The sequence below is a fragment of the Pseudophryne corroboree genome, chromosome 8 (genome assembly GCF_028390025.1).
Source record: "Pseudophryne corroboree isolate aPseCor3 chromosome 8, aPseCor3.hap2, whole genome shotgun sequence".
Lineage (NCBI taxonomy): Eukaryota > Metazoa > Chordata > Amphibia > Anura > Myobatrachidae > Pseudophryne > Pseudophryne corroboree.
In genome coordinates this window covers 135796651-135818464 of record NC_086451.1, presented here as the reverse complement: position 1 = coordinate 135818464, position 21814 = coordinate 135796651, and the positions used below count along the sequence as shown (strand labels likewise).

Below are 21814 nucleotides of genomic sequence, written 5' to 3'. Positions count from 1 at the left end.
AATGCAGCAAAAAAGGCAAACAAGGCATTCGCATGCACTAAGCGGGGCACTGATGCAAGGGATGAGTGTGTTATACTCCCATTATATAAACCCCTAGTGAGGCCACATCTTGAATACTGTGCACAATTTTGGGCATCATACTACACAAAGGATATCCTGGAACTAGAAAAGGTACAGATGCGGGCGACCAAAGGAGATGGAGACGCTGGAATACGAGTAAAGGCTTGCTAGGCTAGGCATGTTTACATTGGAAAAGAGGAGATTAAGAGGGGACATGATTAACACTTAAAAATATATAAGGGGACAACATACAGAGCTTGTGGAAGATCTGTTTTTTATAAGATCGACACAGAGGACACGTGGACACTGGCTTAAGTTAGAGGAGAGGAGATTTTGCACACAGAGGCGAAAAGGTTCCTTCACAGTACAGGCAATACATGTTTGGAATTCCCTGCCTGAGAAAGTAGTAATGGCGGACTCGGTCAATACTTTTAAGAATGGGCTAGATAAATTCCTAATTGATAAGGATATACAGGGTTATGGTGGGTAGATCATGCACTATAGTTAACAAATGCGAAAAAATAACACAACGGCCGACATTCACAATAGATATTTTTAGTCCTAAAAATAATACAGTGTAGGAGACCATAAACAGGTTGAACTTGATGGACAAATTGTCTTTTTTCAACCTCAGAAACTATGAATATCACATCAACTTTGTTACTTTATACTGTCTATACCATAGGTCTGCAAACTCGGTCCTCATTACCCCACACAGTGCATGTTTTGCAGGTAACCAGCAGGTGCACAGGTGTATTAATTACTCACAGACACATTTTAAAAGGTCCGCAGGTGGAGTTAATTATTTAACTTGTGATTCTGTGAGGAGACCTGCAAAACATGCTCTGTGTGGGGTAATGAGGACCGAGTTTGCAGACCTATGGCCTATACGCATCATATATAAAAAGTAGGCAAGATGATTGCCAGTTACGTCTACTACCTTTGTGGCCTGGATGTGCTCTGGCAGGGAATCTATGAACAAGTCTCCAATAGGTTCCCAAGTTGTTTGCACACTCTCAGCCTGTTCCAGTGCATCTGCAGCCTCCTTCATTACAACTCCCAATTCCCTAAGTTGTTCCAGTGTCCTTTCCAGATGGCGGTGTTGGTCTAAACTACGCGCAGTCAGTCTATCCCATAGTTCACTGGTCACACTTGCTTGCTTCCAAAGTAGGCGACTAAGAGTCTGGGAGCGGCTCCTTGGAGAAGCATCTACAGGCAGTTGGTAAGAGAAAAGGGAAGAATTACTTGTGAACCAAGGCTAAGAGAATTGTTTGTAATGTAATACTATCAAGGAACTAGCAGCTGGGTTAAATTGATATAGAGAGACATGTTTGCAGTTTACATACTCGCGCATACAAATTTCAATAGAATCGTATAAAAATGTAATTGAAAACATTTATAATATAAGGATTGGGAGGGGACAAAGCATCTTTTTTTTAAAGCTAAATGCACTACAGTCAAGTAATGCCACAATGTATGTACTATATAGTATTATACAGTTTTCCTATGAGGTTGTTTTGTCTATATAGAACCACAAGAAGTGCTGCTGGTAATAGTTACACATTGGGTATGCGTTCCTGGTGCTGTCGATCTCGGCGGTCAGCATACCGACTGCAGAATCCCAGCAGCAGCATGCCTGCAGGGGGAGGCGAGCGTAATGAAGCACTTTGCGGGCCCGCTGCGCTTGCCACGCTGCGGGCACGGTGGCGAGCTGTACTTGCCACAGGTTCTATTCTCACTCTTTTGGTATCGTGGAAAATGCACATACTATATGTGCAAAAATATAGATCGCTTCTGTTTTCAGTTATTTTTTTAACTTTTCAGCCTTTTGCATACTGATTGTTTCGTACTGCCAATTGCTGATGTTTAAACCCTTAATATGTCTGAACCACAACTCACCCACTTGTCACGATGCCCAAGAAAAAGGACTATTAATTAGACCTTGGACAATGAAGTAGTCTGGCGTGGGGCTCGTTCCTAATAGTATGTCCTAGACTCAGACTTTTCTTTTCTGCCACTAAGCTCTGACAGGCAGCTCTCTTACCAACGACATTACATCTACGGTCCTCAATTATGCCACAAGAAGTCCAGCCTGACAGTAATATCTACTCCTGGAAGGACTGTCTATTTCTGGGTGGTTCCATGGAGAGGACCTAAAGCAGAAGATAGTATAACTTGGCCCCTCCCCCAGACTCATACGGAGGAAAATTCAACTGGTACTGGGAAACAGAGCCTGAAATGTTGGGCTAATTGGATTTACACTGATTAATTTATTTAGTAACATGAACATGGAAATGAGGTATAGGATTAAACACACGTGGGTCACTGGCATAAAATAAAACTGCTTTGAATTTGGTAGCTAGTGCTAATTATGTCACCAGGTACAATATTTTACCACATTCCTTACTACAGTATTACTGTATACTCAGTTATTAATGTGGGATCTAAGCATTTTGTACCAGATGGACGTGGTGATGTAGGAGGGTCCTTGCAAGTCATTTTGGTGGAATAAATGCCATGAATCTTTGAGACTTCAATTAACCATACTAACCTTTAGCTATGGTAGATGTGTCCTCCTGTACATCTTGGAAAGGATGTTGGGTAAGGAAGGCTTGAGCAGACTCAAGTACAGAGTATATGTATGGACCTCGCGACTTCACCTCTTCCATAAACAGCTGTGTTTAGGACAAGATAATTTAACAATACTGAAAGGTATATAAAAAGGTTAGCTTAGAACTTCAACATGGACTATAGAAGGTTCAGTGTCTGCCATCATCAATGTTTCACGTATTATTAATTTTCTGCACTCGGTGCTGCCCCCAGTAATTGCTTGCTTAGTATGTTCACATTTTGTTCATATTAATAACTATAAAAGTGATAAACAGAAATCATAAGATGTATAAAGTATTCATACTCCTTTCAATTGCAATCTCAGCTATACATTAATGCCATTTTGTATTGTTGCTACTTCTTGTCACTTATTTAGTAAAAATAATTATCCCCCTCTCTGTGAAATCCAGTAGCATGATAGAGACATTCAAAATGATAATGAAAGAGCATATCAATCAAAGGAGAGGTAGGATTATAGAGCAGCACAAATCTGGCCGTGGGTACAAGACAATTGCCAAGGACATTAATTATCCCTCAGTCCAATTTGCAGAAGTGGAAAAAGTATGAAACCAGAAGAGTACTTGTCATAGAAGCGAACCGTTACATTAAGGGGATGTATATATACACATCCAGGAAAAGGGATGGCACTCATAGGAACTGTATTAACTTCACCAATTCATTTGCATCCAGTGTGGATGGAAATTAATTGGTGAAGTTAATACAGTTTGCTTTATAAAAAATCCTATGAGTGCCATCCCTTTTCCTGGAAGTATTTTGTCACTGTAGCCCCATGATTGGACCGGATCAACAAGGTATTATTGTTTAATTTTTTTGAGTGCCGATATACGTGGATATATATATATATATATATATATACACACACATACATACACATATATATTCAGGAAGGAGTACCGGCAACTATCGGTATATATATATATATATATATATATATATATATATAGAAAGGAGTGCCGGCAATGATCTGTGTGTATATATATATATATATATATATATATATTTATTTATTTGTCGGCACTCCTTCCTACCATATAGTAGGGCCTTGGTGTCTTCCTATCTACTTGTCCAAGTGGAAAATGCAAGCAAAAGACGTGAGGTGGCACTCACAAGGCTTAATTATCCAATGAAGTATGAAGGCGACTGGCACCTAAAGTTTACATCAACGTTTCAGTTTTATTTTAAAAACCTGACGAATGTTTTTAAAATAAAATTGAAACGTTGATGTAAATTTTAGGTGCCAGTCGCATTCATACTTCATTGGATAATTAAACCCTGTGAGCACCACCTCACGTCCTTTGCTTATATAAACAACCAGGTGATCTCCCAGCCTGGGAGACAAACACACGGCACTGCAGGATTTTTTGCAGTGCCGTGTGTTTTGTCTCCCTGGCTGAGAGATCACCTGGTTGTTTGTATTTATCTACAAGGGCAAGCAGGTCCTTTCATTCTCTTTGAGTGAGTGCCGATCCAGCCACCTCTCTCTCTCTCTTCAGTCAGCCTGCATACCAGTTATTATCAGTCACCCTGCTCCCAGACCACCTTCACAAAGTGGCTGTGCTGCTTCAGGGTGTGGTGGCGGGGCGGCACCTTTGTGATGTCACACGATGCGGAGGAGGCACTGAGTCACTAATGCATATAAAGCCTTTCACTGCAGAGCCATGTGTAACATTGTAATCCATGGGCACGGCAACCGGGGTTGGGGTTATGTCTTTTGACAAACACTGGAAGGCTGTTGTAGCAAGGAAAATCTTTTTACTGCCTTTAGCAACAGAAGTCACAGATGTTGTAGTGGCAGGCCTTTATTGGTGGGGTACCCAGAGCTGCCGCTCCATCCATCCCATTGTTAATTTGGGCCTGTTGGTGCTGCTCGATTCAATTAGTTGTGAGATCCCTGCGCACTATGGGGGTCATTCCGAGTTGATCACTCGCTAGCAGTTTTTAGCAGCCGTGCAAACGCATTGTCGCTGCCCATTGGGGAGTGTATTTTAGCTTTGCAGAAGTGCGAACGCTTGTGCAACAGAGCGCCTGCAAAATCTTTTTGTGCAAGGCAAGACCAGCCCTGTAGTTACTCTTCGTGTGCATTGATTCTAACGACGGAGGGGCGGCTTTTGACGTCACACACCTGCTCAGCGAATGCCCAGCCACGCCTGCTTTTTTCTGCCACACCTGCGTTTTTCTAAGCACTCCCTGAAAACAGCCAGTTCACACCCAGAAACGCCCACTTCATGTCAATCTTCCTGCGTTCGGCAGACTCTGTGCAAACTCACGATGCTCAATGTACCTGTACGACGCGCCTGCGCATTGTGGTGCATACACATGCGCAAAAATGCCAATTTTTAGCCTGAACGCTGCGCTGCGAACAACGGCAGATAGCGATCAACTCAGAATGACCCCCTATGCCCCTTGGTGGCTTTTTGCTCGCAGCTACAGGAGCTTCAAGGAAAAATCCACATTTAAATGCACCCTCTGCTTTTAACATGCAGAAAACCCAATTAGATTACACATTCTACATGGAATTAGTGGGTTACCACAGATTGCCAGAGGTTTTAAAGCACGGGGAAAAGGCTAAATACTGAAATTTGCACCTAATTGAATATGTCCATTAGTCTGATCACAAATACCCACACTGAGCACCAGTTTCCTATTTAGATCTTATTATTATGGAAAACATTACTGATGCATGAGAGGTGTGGATTGGTTGGTCATTTTCTTAACCTACTCAAATAGCACATATAGGTATGGAATCTCCATTAGGACTAAAGTTGCATTTAAATTACTCACTAGATGTTTATCCTTGGCTTGCTGAACCATGGAGAGATCGCCTCGTAGGGGAAGCTGAGATGACAACTCTTCATCCTTTTGCCCTAGCCAATCAATGATCTCCTGAAGTGGTGGCTGCAGCTTGAGAGTTGGATCTGAGAATGCTTCCAAGCGAGCCCTGAGGTGATATTGGAGAAAATCATAGAGAAAAAGGTATTGTAGAACACTATAGAATAAGAAATAAAAGCAAGAGACAGCTCAGTAAATCCTAATGACAGGTTTGATACGTAGACATATCGGTAGTCAATAGTGTCATTATTCCTGAGTAAGATTGCTCCACAAGTATATAATGTAAGGTCTACAAAATATTTTATGATGTTTTCAGTACAGCTGAATTAAGCAATTCTATAAATTTCATAACTCAATGAAACCAAGTGATTTGCTCCCAATGAAACAGTTCACAAACCAATTTTGAATATTTGTTAAGAAAGAAAACAGCTCATCAGAAGGCTGGAATCTGTTATATGTCCTCCAATATCATGAACTTCTTCCTTTCCTTCTGCTAGTGCAATTGGCATTATATAATTATAGCAATAAGTGCATAATTGTTTCAAGTTGTAAAAGGTATATACAGCATACACTGAATCCAACACTTATTCAAACTCAACAAAAGAAGGCAAAAACCCAAAGAATATAGCTTTGTCCACTTTGCTGTAATAGGTGAAATGAGCAACAACTAATTGCCCTGGCATCAAGTGCAGATCGGTCATAGGTCTCCCAGGGGAGATTACCGGCGGGCCAATATGAATGTGGGGCATTTTTTGTTTGTTGACATGTCAGGGGTGGTGCTGCTGGCATGGTTACACTGTATACTTCTGGTGCTGCCCATGTGAGGCCACTTCTACAAATTTTTCCCCCCATGCTGTGGGGATGTATTTCAGCGGCAGGAACTGGGAGATTAGTCAGGATAGAGGAAAAGATGAACGCAGCAATGTACAGGAAAAAGGTAAAAATGTAAGAGAGTAAAAATTCTTAAAAATAAAATGGAAATAAAAAACATCTTCAACCTTTCATCTAAAAAGTTAAGTGAAACTGAGCTTCACCTACTTAAAAAGGGTCTTAAATTCTCTCCTACAACAACACCAAACATTAACCAACATGGAACTTAACAGATTTGTAAGGGTCACTTTGTAGAAAAAAATATTTTGCTAAACAAAATCTGTTTAAACATAAAGATTCAGCGTCTGCTATCCTTCTAGGTGTTGATGATGCACCAGCTTTAGCAGCACTAACTGAATTATGGGAAGAAAATAATGCTACCTTCCCCACCAAAACTCAACCTATATATGATGTGAATAGTGATCGAAAGAGGTTTAAATTGAAGTCTGAATTCTACCCAATTAAGTCCAAGGGTACAAGTATGGAAAGTTTTTATAAAACCACATTAGATGATTTAAAAAAAATGTGTGATACACGAGTACCTGGTAGGAACAATCTGAATAAGTGGGAGAGGAAGGCGCTTCTAATCTGTCATATAGCACAAATACCAGCCAAACTCTATATCCACTGTCCTACAGAGGAATAAGGCATCACAAATATCTTATGACAGATTTTATTTACCGCTGCACCATAGAAACAGTGGACTAACCAGTACAATCAATGCACAAAATAGTGCTTGCTGACTAATACGAATTTATATATATTTTGCTGTATTTTCTTTAATCCACATTTTTTTCATTTATTCTATCTTTATTTTACAATATTTTTTACTAGTGTGTTACAAGAAAATAAAGCATTTGCATTTTATACGTCACTCTTTTTCCTTCATAAGGTTCCTAAATACATCCTAAGGTTTTTTGAGCGCTACAAAATTTCTATATACTTGTATCTATAGGTTGGTCACCCCTATTTTGCAGCAGCTCGCCGAATCATATATACCCAGTGCGCTGGTACATCCCACTCTCCAAAAAATAATGTGAATAGTGATCGAAAGAGGTTCAAATTGAAGCCTGAATTCTACCCAATTAAGTCCAAGGGTACAAGTATGGAAAGTTTTTATAAAACCACATTAGAGGATTTAAAAAAAATGTGTGAAACACGAGTACCTGGTAGGAAGAATCTGAAAAAGTAGGAGTGGAAGGCGCTTCTAATTTAACAAAAGATTCTACAATTAGAATTAATGAGGCCGATAAAGGAGAGGGCCTTGATATTCAGAATAAGTCTGACCATATTTTAGAAGCAAACAGACAGCTGAATAATACAGAATTTTATCAGATTCTTCCTAGGGACCCTACACAGCCCTATATTATGGAACTGAGGTCTTTTGGAGCAGGCAGTTGCCGATGGGTTTATTTCCAGGGATGAATTTTGCTTCCTTTTTTCTCCCTATCCCACAGGACCTATCTATTATCCCCTCCCCAAGATACACAAATCTCTCACTTCACCTCCCGGGCAACCCATTATATCTGGTTTAAATTTTTTAACTTCTAATCTTTCACATTATGTTGACTCCTTCCTACATCCCGTGTCTCCCTGTTAAAGTCCCATATCAAATACACTACCCATTTTCTTAATCTTATTAAGGATTTTACATGGAAAGATACATATGCACTTTTAACTCTGGATGTCCAGAGCCTATACACAAATATTCCACATGATCTAGGTTTGAAAGTCATTTCAAACAAATTACTTAGTGATGGATAGGAAGGACTTCATATTGGATTCTATTTCTTTCATTCTCAAACACAACTATTTTATTTTCCAGGACACTGTCGACCTACAGGTGATGGGAACGGCCATGTGGACCAGGTTTGCGCTGAGTTATACCAACCTATACATGGGTCAGGTCGAAGACCAACTCATGTTGGAGGGGGGAGGGGGGGGGGGGCGATTTTGGCACACACCTGGTCCTCTATGGCCATTATATCGATGATCTTTTTATTATTTGGGATGGGGATCACAACTCTGCTCACTCTTTTGTCACTTATCTCAACTCTAATTCCTACAATCTTCAGTTCATATATCAATTTAACCCGGTACGAATGAACTTCCTGGATTTATCCCTGGAGGCAAAATCTAATACTGTATTTACTTCCAATTATGTAAAAGAAGTTGGTACAGGCTCATACCTACATTTTAATAGTGCGCATACCCGCCATGGATTAAGAATATACCGAAAGGGCCAATTGATGCGACTTAGCAGAAACTGCACCACAATGGACTCCTTTATAAGACAAGCGGATTAAATGATAACATCCTTTTTGAATCAAGGTTATCTCGAGAAGCTAGTGAAAAATGCATTTGACCAGGTAAAAAAACTGAACAGGGATGATCTTTTGATTCCAAACAAAAGTAGAACAACTAGTCGGGACACTGAGATAGATCTCGCATTAATTTCCACATATACACAATGTACACAAATCAAGAAAACCATTACTAAGAATTACAATATTCGTAAACAAGACAACATACTCAGAAACGTGTTACCGTGTAAACCACAGTTTATTTTCCGGAAAAATAGGTCATTGAAAAATCTACTAGCCCCTAGTTTTTTAAGAAACCAAATTATAGAACAGAATAACAAAAGGGTTTTACAAATGTGGAAAAAAACAGGTGTATAACCTGTGGTTACACACAACCTAGAATGACACAAGTTCTGATTGAGGGTGAGAGTAAGCCTTATATCATTAAGACCCTTATTAATTGTGATAGGTCCTATATTATCTATCTATTAACTTGTGGATGTAATTTGAAGTACATTGGAAGAACCACACGCTCATTGAAAATACATCCTCGAACATCGTAGAAACATCCTAAATAAGGTTCTAACACAAGTGTTTCCAAGCATTATTGTGACATGCATAATGGAGATCCTAGGTGTCTTAAATAATTACTGGGATTAGAACACTTCCCCCACACCAAACAGAAGTATATTGGATGTTCCGGATGAATTTCATATTCCCAGAGGGGATAAATGAATCTGTGGAATTGAATGTGGGTTTATAAGGACACTGACTGCAAATGAACCCCATTTTGCACTCTGGTAGTGTTATATAGTTGTGAGCGTGTTCTTTTTATGTCTTGACCCCTTACATTCCCATACCTCTCAGTAGTATTGATCCCATTTGTAGATGCTCTGTGTGATGCCCCTGAGAATATCTTTTTAGAATAGGCTCCAAATTCATGCTTCATTTGAAAAAATTTCCATCTATATTCCAATTTGTAAACAAACAGGTATCATTTATTGGTACATTCTTTAAATATGTAATGATGTGTTTTGGGATATATATTCTATCATATGTGTATATATATATATATACAAGAAAGAGAGAGTACCTAATCTAACTTATCAATTTATGATAATTATAATAAGAATTTACTCACCGGTAATTCTATTTCTCGTAGTCCGTAGTGGATGCTGGGACTCCGTAAGGACCATGGGGAATAGCGGCTCCGCAGGAGACTGGGCACAACTATAAAGAAAGCTTTAGGTCTAACTGGTGTGCACTGGCTCCTCCCACTATGACCCTCCTCCAGACCTCAGTTAGGATACTGTGCCCGGAAGAGCTGACACAATAAGGAAGGATTTTGAATCCCGGGTAAGACTCATACCAGCCACACCAATCACACCGTATAACTCGTGATACTATACCCAGTTACCAGTATGACAACAACTGAGCCTCTCAACAGATGGCTCAACAATAACCCTTTAGTTAAACAATAACTATGTACAAGTATTGCAGACAATCCGCACTTGGGATGGGCGCCCAGCATCCACTACGGACTACGAGAAATAGAATTACCGGTGAGTAAATTCTTATTTTCTCTGACGTCCTAAGTGGATGCTGGGACTCCGTGAGGACCATGGGGATTATACCAAAGCTCCCAAATGGGCGGGAGAGTGCGGATGACTCTGCAGCACCGAATGGGCAAACTCTAGATCCTCCTCAGCCAGGGTGTCAAACTTGTAGAATTTAGCAAATGTGTTTGACCCCGACCAAGTAGCTGCTCGGCAAAGTTGTAAAGCCGAGACCCCTCGGGCAGCCGCCCAAGAAGAGCCCACCTTCCTTGTGGAATGGGCTTTCACTGATTTAGGATGCGGCAGTCCAGCCGCAGAATGTGCAAGCTGAATCGTACTACAGATCCAGCGAGCAATAGTCTGCTTTGAAGCAGGTGCACCCAACTTGTTGGGCGCATACAGGATAAATAGCGAGTCAGTCTTTCTGACTCCAGCTGTCCTGGAAACATAGATTTTCAGGGCCCTGACTACGTCCAACAACTTGGAAGCCTCCAAGTCTTTAGTAGCCGCAGGCACCACGATAGGTTGGTTCAGATGAAAAGCTGATACCACCTTAGGGAGAAACTGGGGACGAGTCCTCAATTCTGCCCTATCCATATGGAAAATCAGATAAGGGCTTTTACATGACAAAGCCGCCAATTCTGATACACGCCTGGCCGAAGCCAAGGCCAACAACATGACCACTTTCCACGTGAGATATTTAAATTCCACGGTTTTTAGTGGCTCAAACCAATGTGACTTTAGGAAATCCAACACCACGTTGAGATCCCAAGGTGCCACTGGAGGCACAAAAGGGGGCTGAATATGCAGCACTCCCTTAACAAAAGTCTGAACTTCAGGTAGTGAAGCCAGTTCTTTCTGGAAGAAAATCGATAGAGCCGAAATCTGGACCTTAATGGAACCCAATTTTAGGCCCATAGTCACCCCTGACTGTAGGAAGTGCAGAAAACGGCCCAGCTGAAATTCCTCCGTTGGGGCCTTCCTGGCGTCACACCACGCAACATATTTTCGCCAAATGCGGTGATAATGGTTTGCGGTACTTCTTTCCTAGCTTTAATCAGCGTAGGAATGACTTCCTCCGGAATGCCCTTTTCCTTCAGGATCCGGTGTTCAACCGCCATGCCGTCAAACGCAGCCGCGGTAAGTCTTGGAACAGACAGGGCCCCTGCTGCAGCAGGTCCTGTCTGAGCGGCAGAGGCCATGGGTCCTCTGAGATCATTTCTTGAAGTTCCGGGTACCAAGCTCTTCTTGGCCAATCCGGAACAATGAGTATAGTTCTTACTCCTCTTTTCCTTATTATCCTCAGTACCTTTGGTATGAGAGGAAGAGGAGGGAACACATAAACCGACCGGTACACCCACGGTGTCACTAGAGCGTCCACAGCTATCGCCTGAAGGTCTCTCGACCTGGCGCAATATCTTTCTAGCTTTTTATTTAGGCGGGACGCCATCATGTCCACCTGTGGCTTTTCCCAACGGTTTACAATCAGTTGAAAAACTTCCGGATGAAGTCCCCACTCTCCCGGGTGGAGGTCGTGTCTGCTGAGGAAGTCTGCTTCCCAGTTGTCCACTCCCGGAATGAACACTGCTGACAGTGCTAACACGTGATTTTCCGCCCATCGGAGAATCCTTGTGGCTTCTGCCATCGCCGTCCTGCTTCTTGTGCCACCCTGTCGGTTTACATGGGCGACTGCCGTGATGTTGTCTGACTGGATCAGTACCGGCTGGTTTTGAAGCAGGGGTTTTGCCTGACTTAGGGCATTGTAAATGGCCCTCAGTTCCAGAATATTTATGTGTAGGGAAGTCTCCTGACTTGACCATAGTCCTTGGAAGTTTCTTCCCTGTGTGACTGCCCCCCAGCCCCGAAGGCTGGCATCCGTGGTCACCAGTACCCAGTCCTGTATGCCGAATCTGCGGCCCTCTTGAAGATGAGCACTTTGCAGCCACCACAGCAGAGACACCATGGTCCTTGGAGACCATCTGAAGATGCGATCCGGACCACTTGTCCAACAGGTCCCACTGAAAGGTTCTTGCATGGAACCTGCCGAATGGAATTGCTTCGTAGGAAGCTACCATCTTTCCCAGGATCCGCGTGCAGTAATGCACCGACACCTGTTTTGGTTTTAGGAGGCCTCTGACTAGAGATGACAGCTCCTTGGCCTTCTCCTCCGGGAGAAACACTTTTTTCTGTTCTGTGTCCAGAACCATCCCCAGGAACAGTAGACGTGTCGTAGGGACCAGCTGTGACTTTGGAATATTTAGAATCCAGCCGTGCTGTTGTAGCACCTCCCGAGATAGTGCTACCCCGACCAACAACTGCTCCCTGGACCTCGCCTTTATCAGGAGATCGTCCAAGTACGGGATAATTAAAACTCCCTTCTTTCGAAGGAGTATCATCATTTCGGCCATTACCTTGGTAAATACCCTCGGAGCCGTGGATAGACCAAACGGCAACGTCTGGAATTGGTAATGACAATCCTGTACCACAAATCTGAGGTACTCCTGGTGAGGATGGTAAATGGGGACATGCAGGTAAGCATCCTTGATGTCCAGTGATACCATGTAATCCCCCTCGTCCAGGCTTGCAATAACCGCCCTGAGCGATTCCATCTTGAACTTGAATTTTTTTATATATGTGTTCAAGGATTTCAAATTTAAAATGGGTCTCACCGAACCGTCCGGTTTCGGTACCACAAACATTGTGGAATAGTAACCCCGTCCTTGTTGAAGTAGGGGCACTTTGACTATCACCTGCTGAATACAGCTTGTGAATTGCCTCTAACACTGCCTCCCTGCCTGAGGGAGTTGTTGGTAAGGCAGATTTGAGGAAACGGCGGGGGGGGAGACGTCTCGAATTCCAGCTTGTACCCCTGAGATACTACTTGAAGGATCCAGGGATCCACCCGTGAGTGAGCCCACTGATTGCTGAAGTTTTTGAGATGGGCCCCCACCGTACCTGGCTCCGCCTGTGGAGCCCCAGCGTCATGCGGTGGACTTAGAGGAAGCGGGGGAGGACTTTTGCTCCTGGGAACTGGCTGTATGCTGCAGCTTTTTCCCTCTACCTCTGCCTCTGGGCAGAAAGGACGCGCCTTTAACCCGCTTGCCCTTATTGGGCCGAAAGGACTGTACCTGATAAATTTAGTGCCCCCCCCTCTCTTTTTTACCCTTTGTAGCTTGATACTGCATAAACATCTTAGTGATATTTGGTGGACCCCTTTCTTTGAAAGTAAAGCATTCATAACCAATAACCAGAAATAACGACACTGAGACTTGAATTTTGGCAGAAAATTGCTAGCTATTTATTTGTCCCTAACCATTAGGAAACCTGTAATAAAGAGATTCATTTAATATGCCGCTCCAGCTGGCATATGGTGGCGGCCCAAAAGAACGGCTCAATTAATCTGAATTAACCTTAAATAACTAACCCTATAAATTTACTAAAACTTACTATAAACCGGTAATAGGTGACAACTCAACCCCCACAGTGACTACCCACCGCTCCTGGGTGCCCTGCCGCTGCCTTCCCGGACGGGTGGTCAAGCGGCCATAAGTCGATGGAGGTGAGTGCACCTAAACCACAACAAACTGTAAAACACTACAGTTTTCCCTACAATACGAAACTGCCGTTCTTTTCCGCCAATAAATAGCCAACGAAAACAGCCAACAACTTAGAGCCAAAGCACCACGTGCCAAAACTTCCAACTACCAGGGCGGGAGGGTGGGAAACCAAATCACCAAGAGACTTAAGATGGCTTCACCTTCCCTATATATATCAAGCCCTCCCCCTAAAGAAGGCTGTACTTTCCTCACAGCTAGGTCCACCCCTCCCCAGATGTTTAACTCTTTTCTCTCCTATGCAGTCAATACTCTCTCCTAAACATCTTAGTGATATTTGGTGGACCCCTTTCTTTGAAAGTAAAGCATTCATAACCAATAACCAGAAATAACGACACTGAGACTTGAATTTTGGCAGAAAATTGCTAGCTATTTATTTGTCCCTAACCATTAGGAAACCTGTAATAAAGAGATTAATTTAATATGCCGCTCCAGCTGGCATATGGTGGCGGCCCAAAAGAACGGCTCAATTAATCTGAATTAACCTTAAATAACTAACCCTATAAATTTACTAAAACTTACTATAAACCGGTAATAGGTGACAACTCAACCCCCACAGTGACTACCCACCGCTCCTGGGTGCCCTGCCGCTGCCTTCCCGGACGGGTGGTCAAGCGGCCATAAGTCGATGGAGGTGAGTGCACCTAAACCACAACAAACTGTAAAACACTACAGTTTTCCCTACAATACGAAACTGCCGTTCTTTTCCGCCAACAGCGAAAGACTCATCCCCACAGTCTTTCGCACCGCCACCATAAACCTACCCTAACTCCTGCAAAGCGAAACCTAGATCCTCCAGAAAAAACATCATCCCCTCATTGGATAGATGTACTCCATCGCGCCGGAAAAGGTGGCTGTCTCTGAACCGTATCCTCGGGTGGCGAACCACCCTCCCACCGTGGGACAGCACCCACTTTGCCACCGCTCCGTTCACCTTTTTCCGGGCCTCATCAATCTGGCGACCATCCGCCACACCCCTCCAACACAATCTTGGCACCATCATTGAAAATACCAACACACAATTGGTCCATGCCGCGGTCACACTTGCCAGATCCTGTATCATGGCCCACCGCAGATCCAAGGATGTCCTCTTTCCCAAGTCGTTGCCACCTAGATGGACAACCAAAACCTTAGGGACTCCATGCTTGCTGGCCTGACTCACTAACCTACTCCTCAGCTCACCCCACATCATACCTCGCCAGCCAAGCCATCTGACACCCTGTACTCCAAGCAATGCCTGAGACCCTTCCGCGGCCACAAACCTGGCCGCCCAGTAAATGTAAGAGTGGCCCACCACCTAAATGGTCAAATTGTCTTCAAACCATCCTGAAGGGAAAAAAGAGGGGTAGAATTGATTACTAAGAGGCTTATTAATTGTTTATACTGAAGGATCTGCCAAAAAAGAAAACTTTAGATCTCGCTATTGCAGCAGTCACGGCCTAGCCGACTGCACCATGCTCGTTGCCAATTTAGAAGTGCAATTAAAGACACAAAGGGGGAAGATCAAATAAAATTAAACGAAATAAAAACAGGGGGGGGGGTATAAAATGGGAAACACATGTAATAACTCAGCTGGAGGTGAAACGTAAAGACCTGCTGAGGGACTCTGATTAGATCAAATTAGCCGAATTATAGATTAGAATTCAGTCCGTCAAGTCAGGCAAAAAATCGCAAATAACTCCAGACCCCCGCTGCCGACTCATGCCAGCAACGGCGAGTAGCTAATCCCTGAGTAGGATAAAAGAAAAAGGGGGTAACACCAACAGACGCACGACACCATAGAATCACAGAACTGTAACAACATAATACATTGCAATTTAAACAAAGCACCAAGCGCAAACCGACCTCTCATGTGACGGGGCGAATATATCGTCTATAACTTGACGACTTCCATCGCCCCACCGCCTGTATTTCAGTTCTGGAGCAACCCGCCGCAGCAGCCGACGTCGCTGCGCCTATGCGAAAGGAATGGGTACCAAAAGCAGTGGGTGGGAGGCCCAAGCCCGCCAAACAGCGACTCAGCATCCATCGAAACTGGTATTTCGTGACTGGCAGCCCATCATAATGCAACAGCCAAGACCCCTCCTTAACGGGTCGCACCACCACGTATTGCATTGCCAGCCCCACCGGGCAAACGCTCTCCTCCAGCGCTGGAACCATTGTAACCCAGCGCCCTCTCCCCACTTGATCCGTCTTGGAGCGTCGCAACCTGCACAGCAAGGACCTCTCACCCACTACCACGTCTCCGACCAGCATGCGCGAATCTGCTCTCTTGGAAGGCGCTACCAACTCAGAAACTCGAAAGGCCCCGTGGAAAGCCATTGAGAACGCCAAACTAAACAAAAGCGTCTCAAACCCGGACGACGCGACTCGCCCTACCGCCTCGATGACGGCCGGCAACAACGCCGCATCGATGGGCCGCCTACTATCCGGTGGCGACGGCGCAACTCGCGCCCACCCCTTCATTGCCTTCCGCAGAACCTCGCTTTTTGTTATGTCAGGGACGCCTCGCAGCTTGCAGAAAAACGAAATGCCTGCCAAATACCGCGATACCACTGCTCGTGACCTACCGGAGACGTAAAGCTGCCACATAAAAGAAAGCATCAGCCGATGCCTGCTCTTACCTTGATGCTGACGCCCCTGGACAAACTCCTCCCATTCACTCCAAGCTTGTTCGTACGCCTTGAGCGTGGCCGGCGCGATTGACCGCAACGCTAGACCCTCCAGTCCGGTCCGATCACCTGCCAAACATAACCAGGACAGTGAAAACCTTGCTCTTCGGCCTCAGGTGCCAGATCCCAAAATCTCTCCCACTGTCCACGCGACAACGCGATTCCGTTTTCCAACCCGGGCACGTGCTGCGCCCGGAACCATAGGTTCCTACGCAAGCATGTCAAAAGCAATTGTCCAAGTACCCGCAGTACCACCAGCGATTTCGCCCTTTGGTTATTAATCGCATGCACCACGCCCAGATTATCGCACCTGAACACTATGCTGCGGTTAGCCAACCGATCGCCCCAAACTTCCAACGCTACCATAATGGGAAAAAGCTCCAGCAGCACCAAATCCCTTGTAAGACCCTCGCTATGCCAATTTGCCGGCCAAGATGCCGCGCACCACGATCCCTCCAGAAAACAACCGAATCCAGAGGCACCTGCAGCATCGGTAAAAAGCTGCAAACTCTCGCTGTCAACGGCTGGCGCTTGCCATATGCTCACCCCGTTGAAATCTTCCAGGAATGAAGCCCAGACGGCCAAATCCCTTTTTAATTCAGAGGACAATCGAACGAAATGATGCGGCCTGGCACACCCCGCTGTTGCCCTTTCGAGCTTCCTGCAGAAAACCCTGCCCATCGGTATCACCCGACAAGCAAAGTTCAGCATGCCCAGCAAGGACTGCGCCTGCCGCAGCGTGACTTTACGCGAGCCGTTGAAACGGCAAATAGTTTCGCGGAGCTTTGACACTTTGTCCTGGGGCAGGCGACACTCTCCCGCCACGGTGTCAATTTCAATCCCCAAAAATGATAGACAGGAGGCCGGACCCTCCGTTTTATCCCTGGCTACCGGGACACCGAAGTGGTAAAAAAGGGCTCGTGTGCTAAACAGCAAGTCGCCGCATCTTGTGCCAGTAGCCGGTCCCGCACACAGGAAATCATCGAGGTAATGCGCAACCCCGTGACCGCCTGACGCAGACTCCACGCACCAATGAAGAAAAGTGCTAAAGCGCTCGAAAAACGAGCATGAAACGGAACATCCCATCGGCAGACATTTGTCGATGAAATACTCCGCCCCAATCCGGAAACCCATAAAACGAAATGAGTCCGGATGCAATGGCAGTAATCTAAAGGCTGACTCAACATCAATCTTAGCCATGAGGGCCCCGCTCCCGTAGCTGCGGACCATCTCTAGCGCCTCGTCAAATGACTGATACACCACCGAGCAATGAGCCGGTGGTATGGCGTCGTTGACCGATGCCCCTGGCGGGTAAGAAAGATGCTGAATGAGCCGGAAAGCGCCCGGAGTCTTCTTTGGTACCACCCCGACCGGGGAGATGACCAAGTCATCCACCGGGGGTGACTTAAACGGCCCCTCCATCCTGCCCAACCTGACCTCCTTATCCACTTTCTCCCGTAACACAGTCGGCAAGGCTCGGGCGGATTGAAGATTCCTGTGCGCGCGCACGGACACTTCGCTTGCAACAGGCAAGCGAAAACCGAACTTAAAACCGTCTAACAAAAACTTTGCATCCCTTTTATTAGGATACAGACCCAACCATTTACCCATAGTTTCCAACTTAACTGGCGTTGGTGCTCTGCTGAGCGGTCCCGCTCGCGGCCTGCTTAGGGTAGTGTTGTTTCTCCCGATTGCCTTGTCGTCCCCCTTTGAAACAAGAGGAGGCTGGGTGGGTTCCACCGCACTGCTGGCAAGAGTGGCGAAAGCGACACTGTTTGCCAAATGAACATGTTCCGCTGTTAAAAGCAAAGCATTTCCCCCGAGGGGCAGACCGCCCGCCTATGCGAACGGCCAATCCGCCTGTCTTGGCAAATCCCCCGTCCGCGCCCGTTCCCTGCGCTGACGACCCCCCGCGGCGCCCCCCCGTTCCCTGTTTCTGGGTCTCTTCCTCCCGCTGGGATGCCCGGGTCACTTTGAGCCAGACCTCTACGTCTTTGAACCCAAAGTCCATGACCCGTAACCCGTCCTGCTTCTCCCGAAACTCTTGGTCATATCGCCGCCATTCCGAGCCCGAGGATGTGCGCTGCATGTCGTGTACGAGATGAAGGTACCGGATGATATTCATGTGCTCTTCCGGCCTGTCCTCCAAATAGCAAGCCGCAAACACCCAAAATCCGGCCAGCCAGTTATCAAAAGACCTGAAAGCTTCTGCCCCCATGCCCTTCGTAGCGGCCGCCGCTTTGTAATCCTTCTTCATGGCCTTAGTCAAACCGAATAAGTCTACAAAGTCACCCCTACGTATCTTTTTGCGGCAGCTGTCTCGCAGCCCCCGCATAACTGCGGTGTACTCGCAGCGCACTACCCCCGGCAGATCTCGCCTCTTCTTTGCCCTACGCTCCTCTTCACTAATTCGCCTGCGCCGCTTACGCCTCTTCTGCTGCTTTGCTGCCCTTTTGGCAAGTTTCTCGGCCTCCTTCTTTGCCCTAGCAGTACTATCAGCGTCGGACGCTTGCGACGCCAAAGAGGAGGATGAGGAGGAGGACGAAGAGCTACGCGAACTCGAGCTCGCGGTGGAAATTGATATAGACTGTACCAACTCACCGGATCCCGTCGACCTCTCCGACCCGGATTGTTCGTCGTCTTCATTCCAATCATCGTCAACCGCGAAGTCTGCCGAATCCCTTTCACCTTGGTCCTCTGTGGAAGACAAAACAAAAGAGGGCCCGGCCCGCGCATGCGGCGCACGCCGGGCACCCCGTGTGGAATGCGCAGTGGCCGTGTTCCCCTGCCGCTCACAATCTGATCCTAGCTCCAGCTCCACCGCGGCAGCCCCCAGCTCTCGGCAGGCTCGTGCCACTCGCTGCGCCGCTGATGCCCTGACATTGCCTGACCCCCTGCGTCCCGCAGCTTGGCCGAAATCCGCCGTTGCCCTAGGGGAGGCCACTGCAGCTAATGGCCCAAGAGCCTCCACCACCGTGGCCAGCGCCGACGCTATGGCCCCAGGAGGATCCCATGCGGCGCGACCCCCGGAAACACCGCCCGAAGGACGACCGGTCCTTGGTTGGGCGCGAGCCCGCGCCTACCGACCGCCCGACGCGCCCCGGGGATCCTGCCCCTCATGCTCTAACCCGAAGGCAAGAGCCCCCCGGCCGGCCCAGTCGCTCTCCCTCTCCGATCCTTCCCCTTCCCTATCCAGGGAAGGAGAAGAATCCCCTGGTCCTGGGGAGGACCCGCTGTCGTGCGCAGCGGCCCGGGCCGCGGCCCTGCGGCCGCTGACCCATTCTCTGTCTCCCCTCCTGCCGCGGGACCCGCTGCGTCCTGCGACGGTCACAGGGACCTGCTGCCCCCCCGCGCGTGCTACCCCGCGTGTCACCTGACCAGCGGAGAGTGCACCCGCATGCTGCTGGCGGCCACCCCTTGCTGGTCCTGCTGTGCCCCCATCACTCTTTGCCCTGTCCATGCGCCCAGCGCTGCCTCCCCGAGGCACACGCTGCACCCCCCTAAACCTGTCTCTCCCCCTGCCGAACTCCGGCATCCGGGGAGAAGAAGAAGGTGGCCTGTGCAATGCTGGCGCCGCTGCGCGCGCACGTGCGCGGCCAGCGGCGTCCGGAGCGAGCGTGGGCGCGCGCGCACCTCGAGCGCGCGCCCCACGTCCTCCCGCCAACGGCCTCCCGGACTGCTCCTCCTCTTCGGCCGCCGCGCGAGGCTCCTGTATAGTCCCCGCGCGGCGACCGCCAGCTCCCTCAACCATCCTCTCCCCCCGCCCGGCCCGAACAGCCGACCGCGGCGAGGAAGGAGAGACCGTGTCTGACGCACTCGGGCGCCCCCCGCGGCGCGCCCGCAATGATCCCGGGCTCGGCGGCTCCCGGCGGGGACGGCCGCCGCCCGCTGACACTCGAGCGGCCTGCAGGGACCCCTGGTCCCCCACGCCGCCCTCGTCTGGCCGGAGTGCCCGACTCGGCACCCGGCGGCGAGTCCGCCCGGGCCCCGCCAGCGCTGCCTGCGGGCGCATTTGATGAGGCCCTAGGGGACGGAGCCCCGTCTCTTACGCCGCCCACCGCCGCCTCAGGGCCCGCTCGGCCGTCCGACCCACGGTACCGAGCCGGGGCCCTTAGCACGCGCTGGGGGCGAGCGGACATCCCAGCAGACACAATACCGGGAGGGGTAAGTAAATTCAAATAGTAAGGGGATACTGGAGAGGAGAGTACCAAAAGAGGGTCAGCCTATATACTAGCGACACAGCAAGATTCAGCCCAATAAAACAAGATTTGCTGGCACTGCAGCACTCACCGAAACCAAATCACCAAGAGACTTAAGATGGCTTCACCTTCCCTATATATATCAAGCCCTCCCCCTAAAGAAGGCTGTACTTTCCTCACAGCTAGGTCCACCCCTCCCCAGATGTTTAACTCTTTTCTCTCCTATGCAGTCAATACTCTCTCCGGGGAGAGCCAGGGAGCTATCCTTCCAGCGGAGCTGTGAGGGAAAAATGGCGCCAGTGTGCTGAGGGAGTTAGCCCCGCCCCTTTTCCGGCGGACTTCTCCCGCTTTTTTCAGGAATTCTGGCAGGGGTAATTTATCACATATATAGCCTCTGGGACTATATATTGTGATGATTTGCCAGCCAAGGTGTTTATATTGCTGCTCAGGGCCCCCCCCCCCCCCCAGCGCCCTGCACCCATCAGTGACCGGAGTGTGAGGTGTGCATGAGGAGCAATGGTGCACAGCTGCAGTGCTGTGCGCTACCTTGTTGAAGACCGAAGTCTTCTGCCGCCGATTTTCAGGACCATCTTCATGCTTCTGGCTCTGTAAGGGGGACGGCGGCGCGGCTCCGGGACCGAACGATCGAGGTCGGGTCCTGTGTTCGATCCCTCTGGAGCTAATGGTGTCCAGTAGCCTAAGAAGCCCAAACTATCTCCAGTCAGGTAGGTTCGCTTCTTCTCCCCTTAGTCCCTCGCTGCAGTGAGTCTGTTGCCAGCAGATCTCACTGTAAAATAAAAAACCTAAAATATACTTTCTTTGTAGGAGCTCAGGAGAGCCCCTAGTGTGCATCCAGCTCAGCCGGGCACAAGATTCTAACTGAGGTCTGGAGGAGGGTCATAGTGGGAGGAGCCAGTGCACACCAGTTAGACCTAAAGCTTTCTTTATAGTTGTGCCCAGTCTCCTGCGGAGCCGCTATTCCCCATGGTCCTTACGGAGTCCCAGCATCCACTTAGGACGTCAGAGAAAATATATTTAAAAAAGAAGTGAAACGCATCTGTGGTTCATGGTCCCGAGGTC

The 21814-nt window shown here is 47.5% G+C and overlaps 1 protein-coding gene across 4 annotated transcripts in view; it reads right to left on the bottom strand.

Annotated features, from left to right (window-relative positions):
• Window positions 1–21814, bottom strand: part of DRP2 (dystrophin related protein 2) — a 253788-nt gene that overhangs the window by 123929 nt on the left and 108045 nt on the right. For all 4 annotated transcript variants that reach the window (XM_063936948.1, XM_063936945.1, XM_063936946.1 and 1 more), the window contains 3 exons: window positions 5473–5629; window positions 2612–2735; window positions 1001–1269 (listed from right to left, as the gene is read on the bottom strand). In XM_063936948.1, coding sequence (XP_063793018.1) covers window positions 1001–1269; window positions 2612–2735; window positions 5473–5629 — 550 coding nt within the window. The remainder of the gene's footprint in view (window positions 1–1000; window positions 1270–2611; window positions 2736–5472; window positions 5630–21814) is intronic.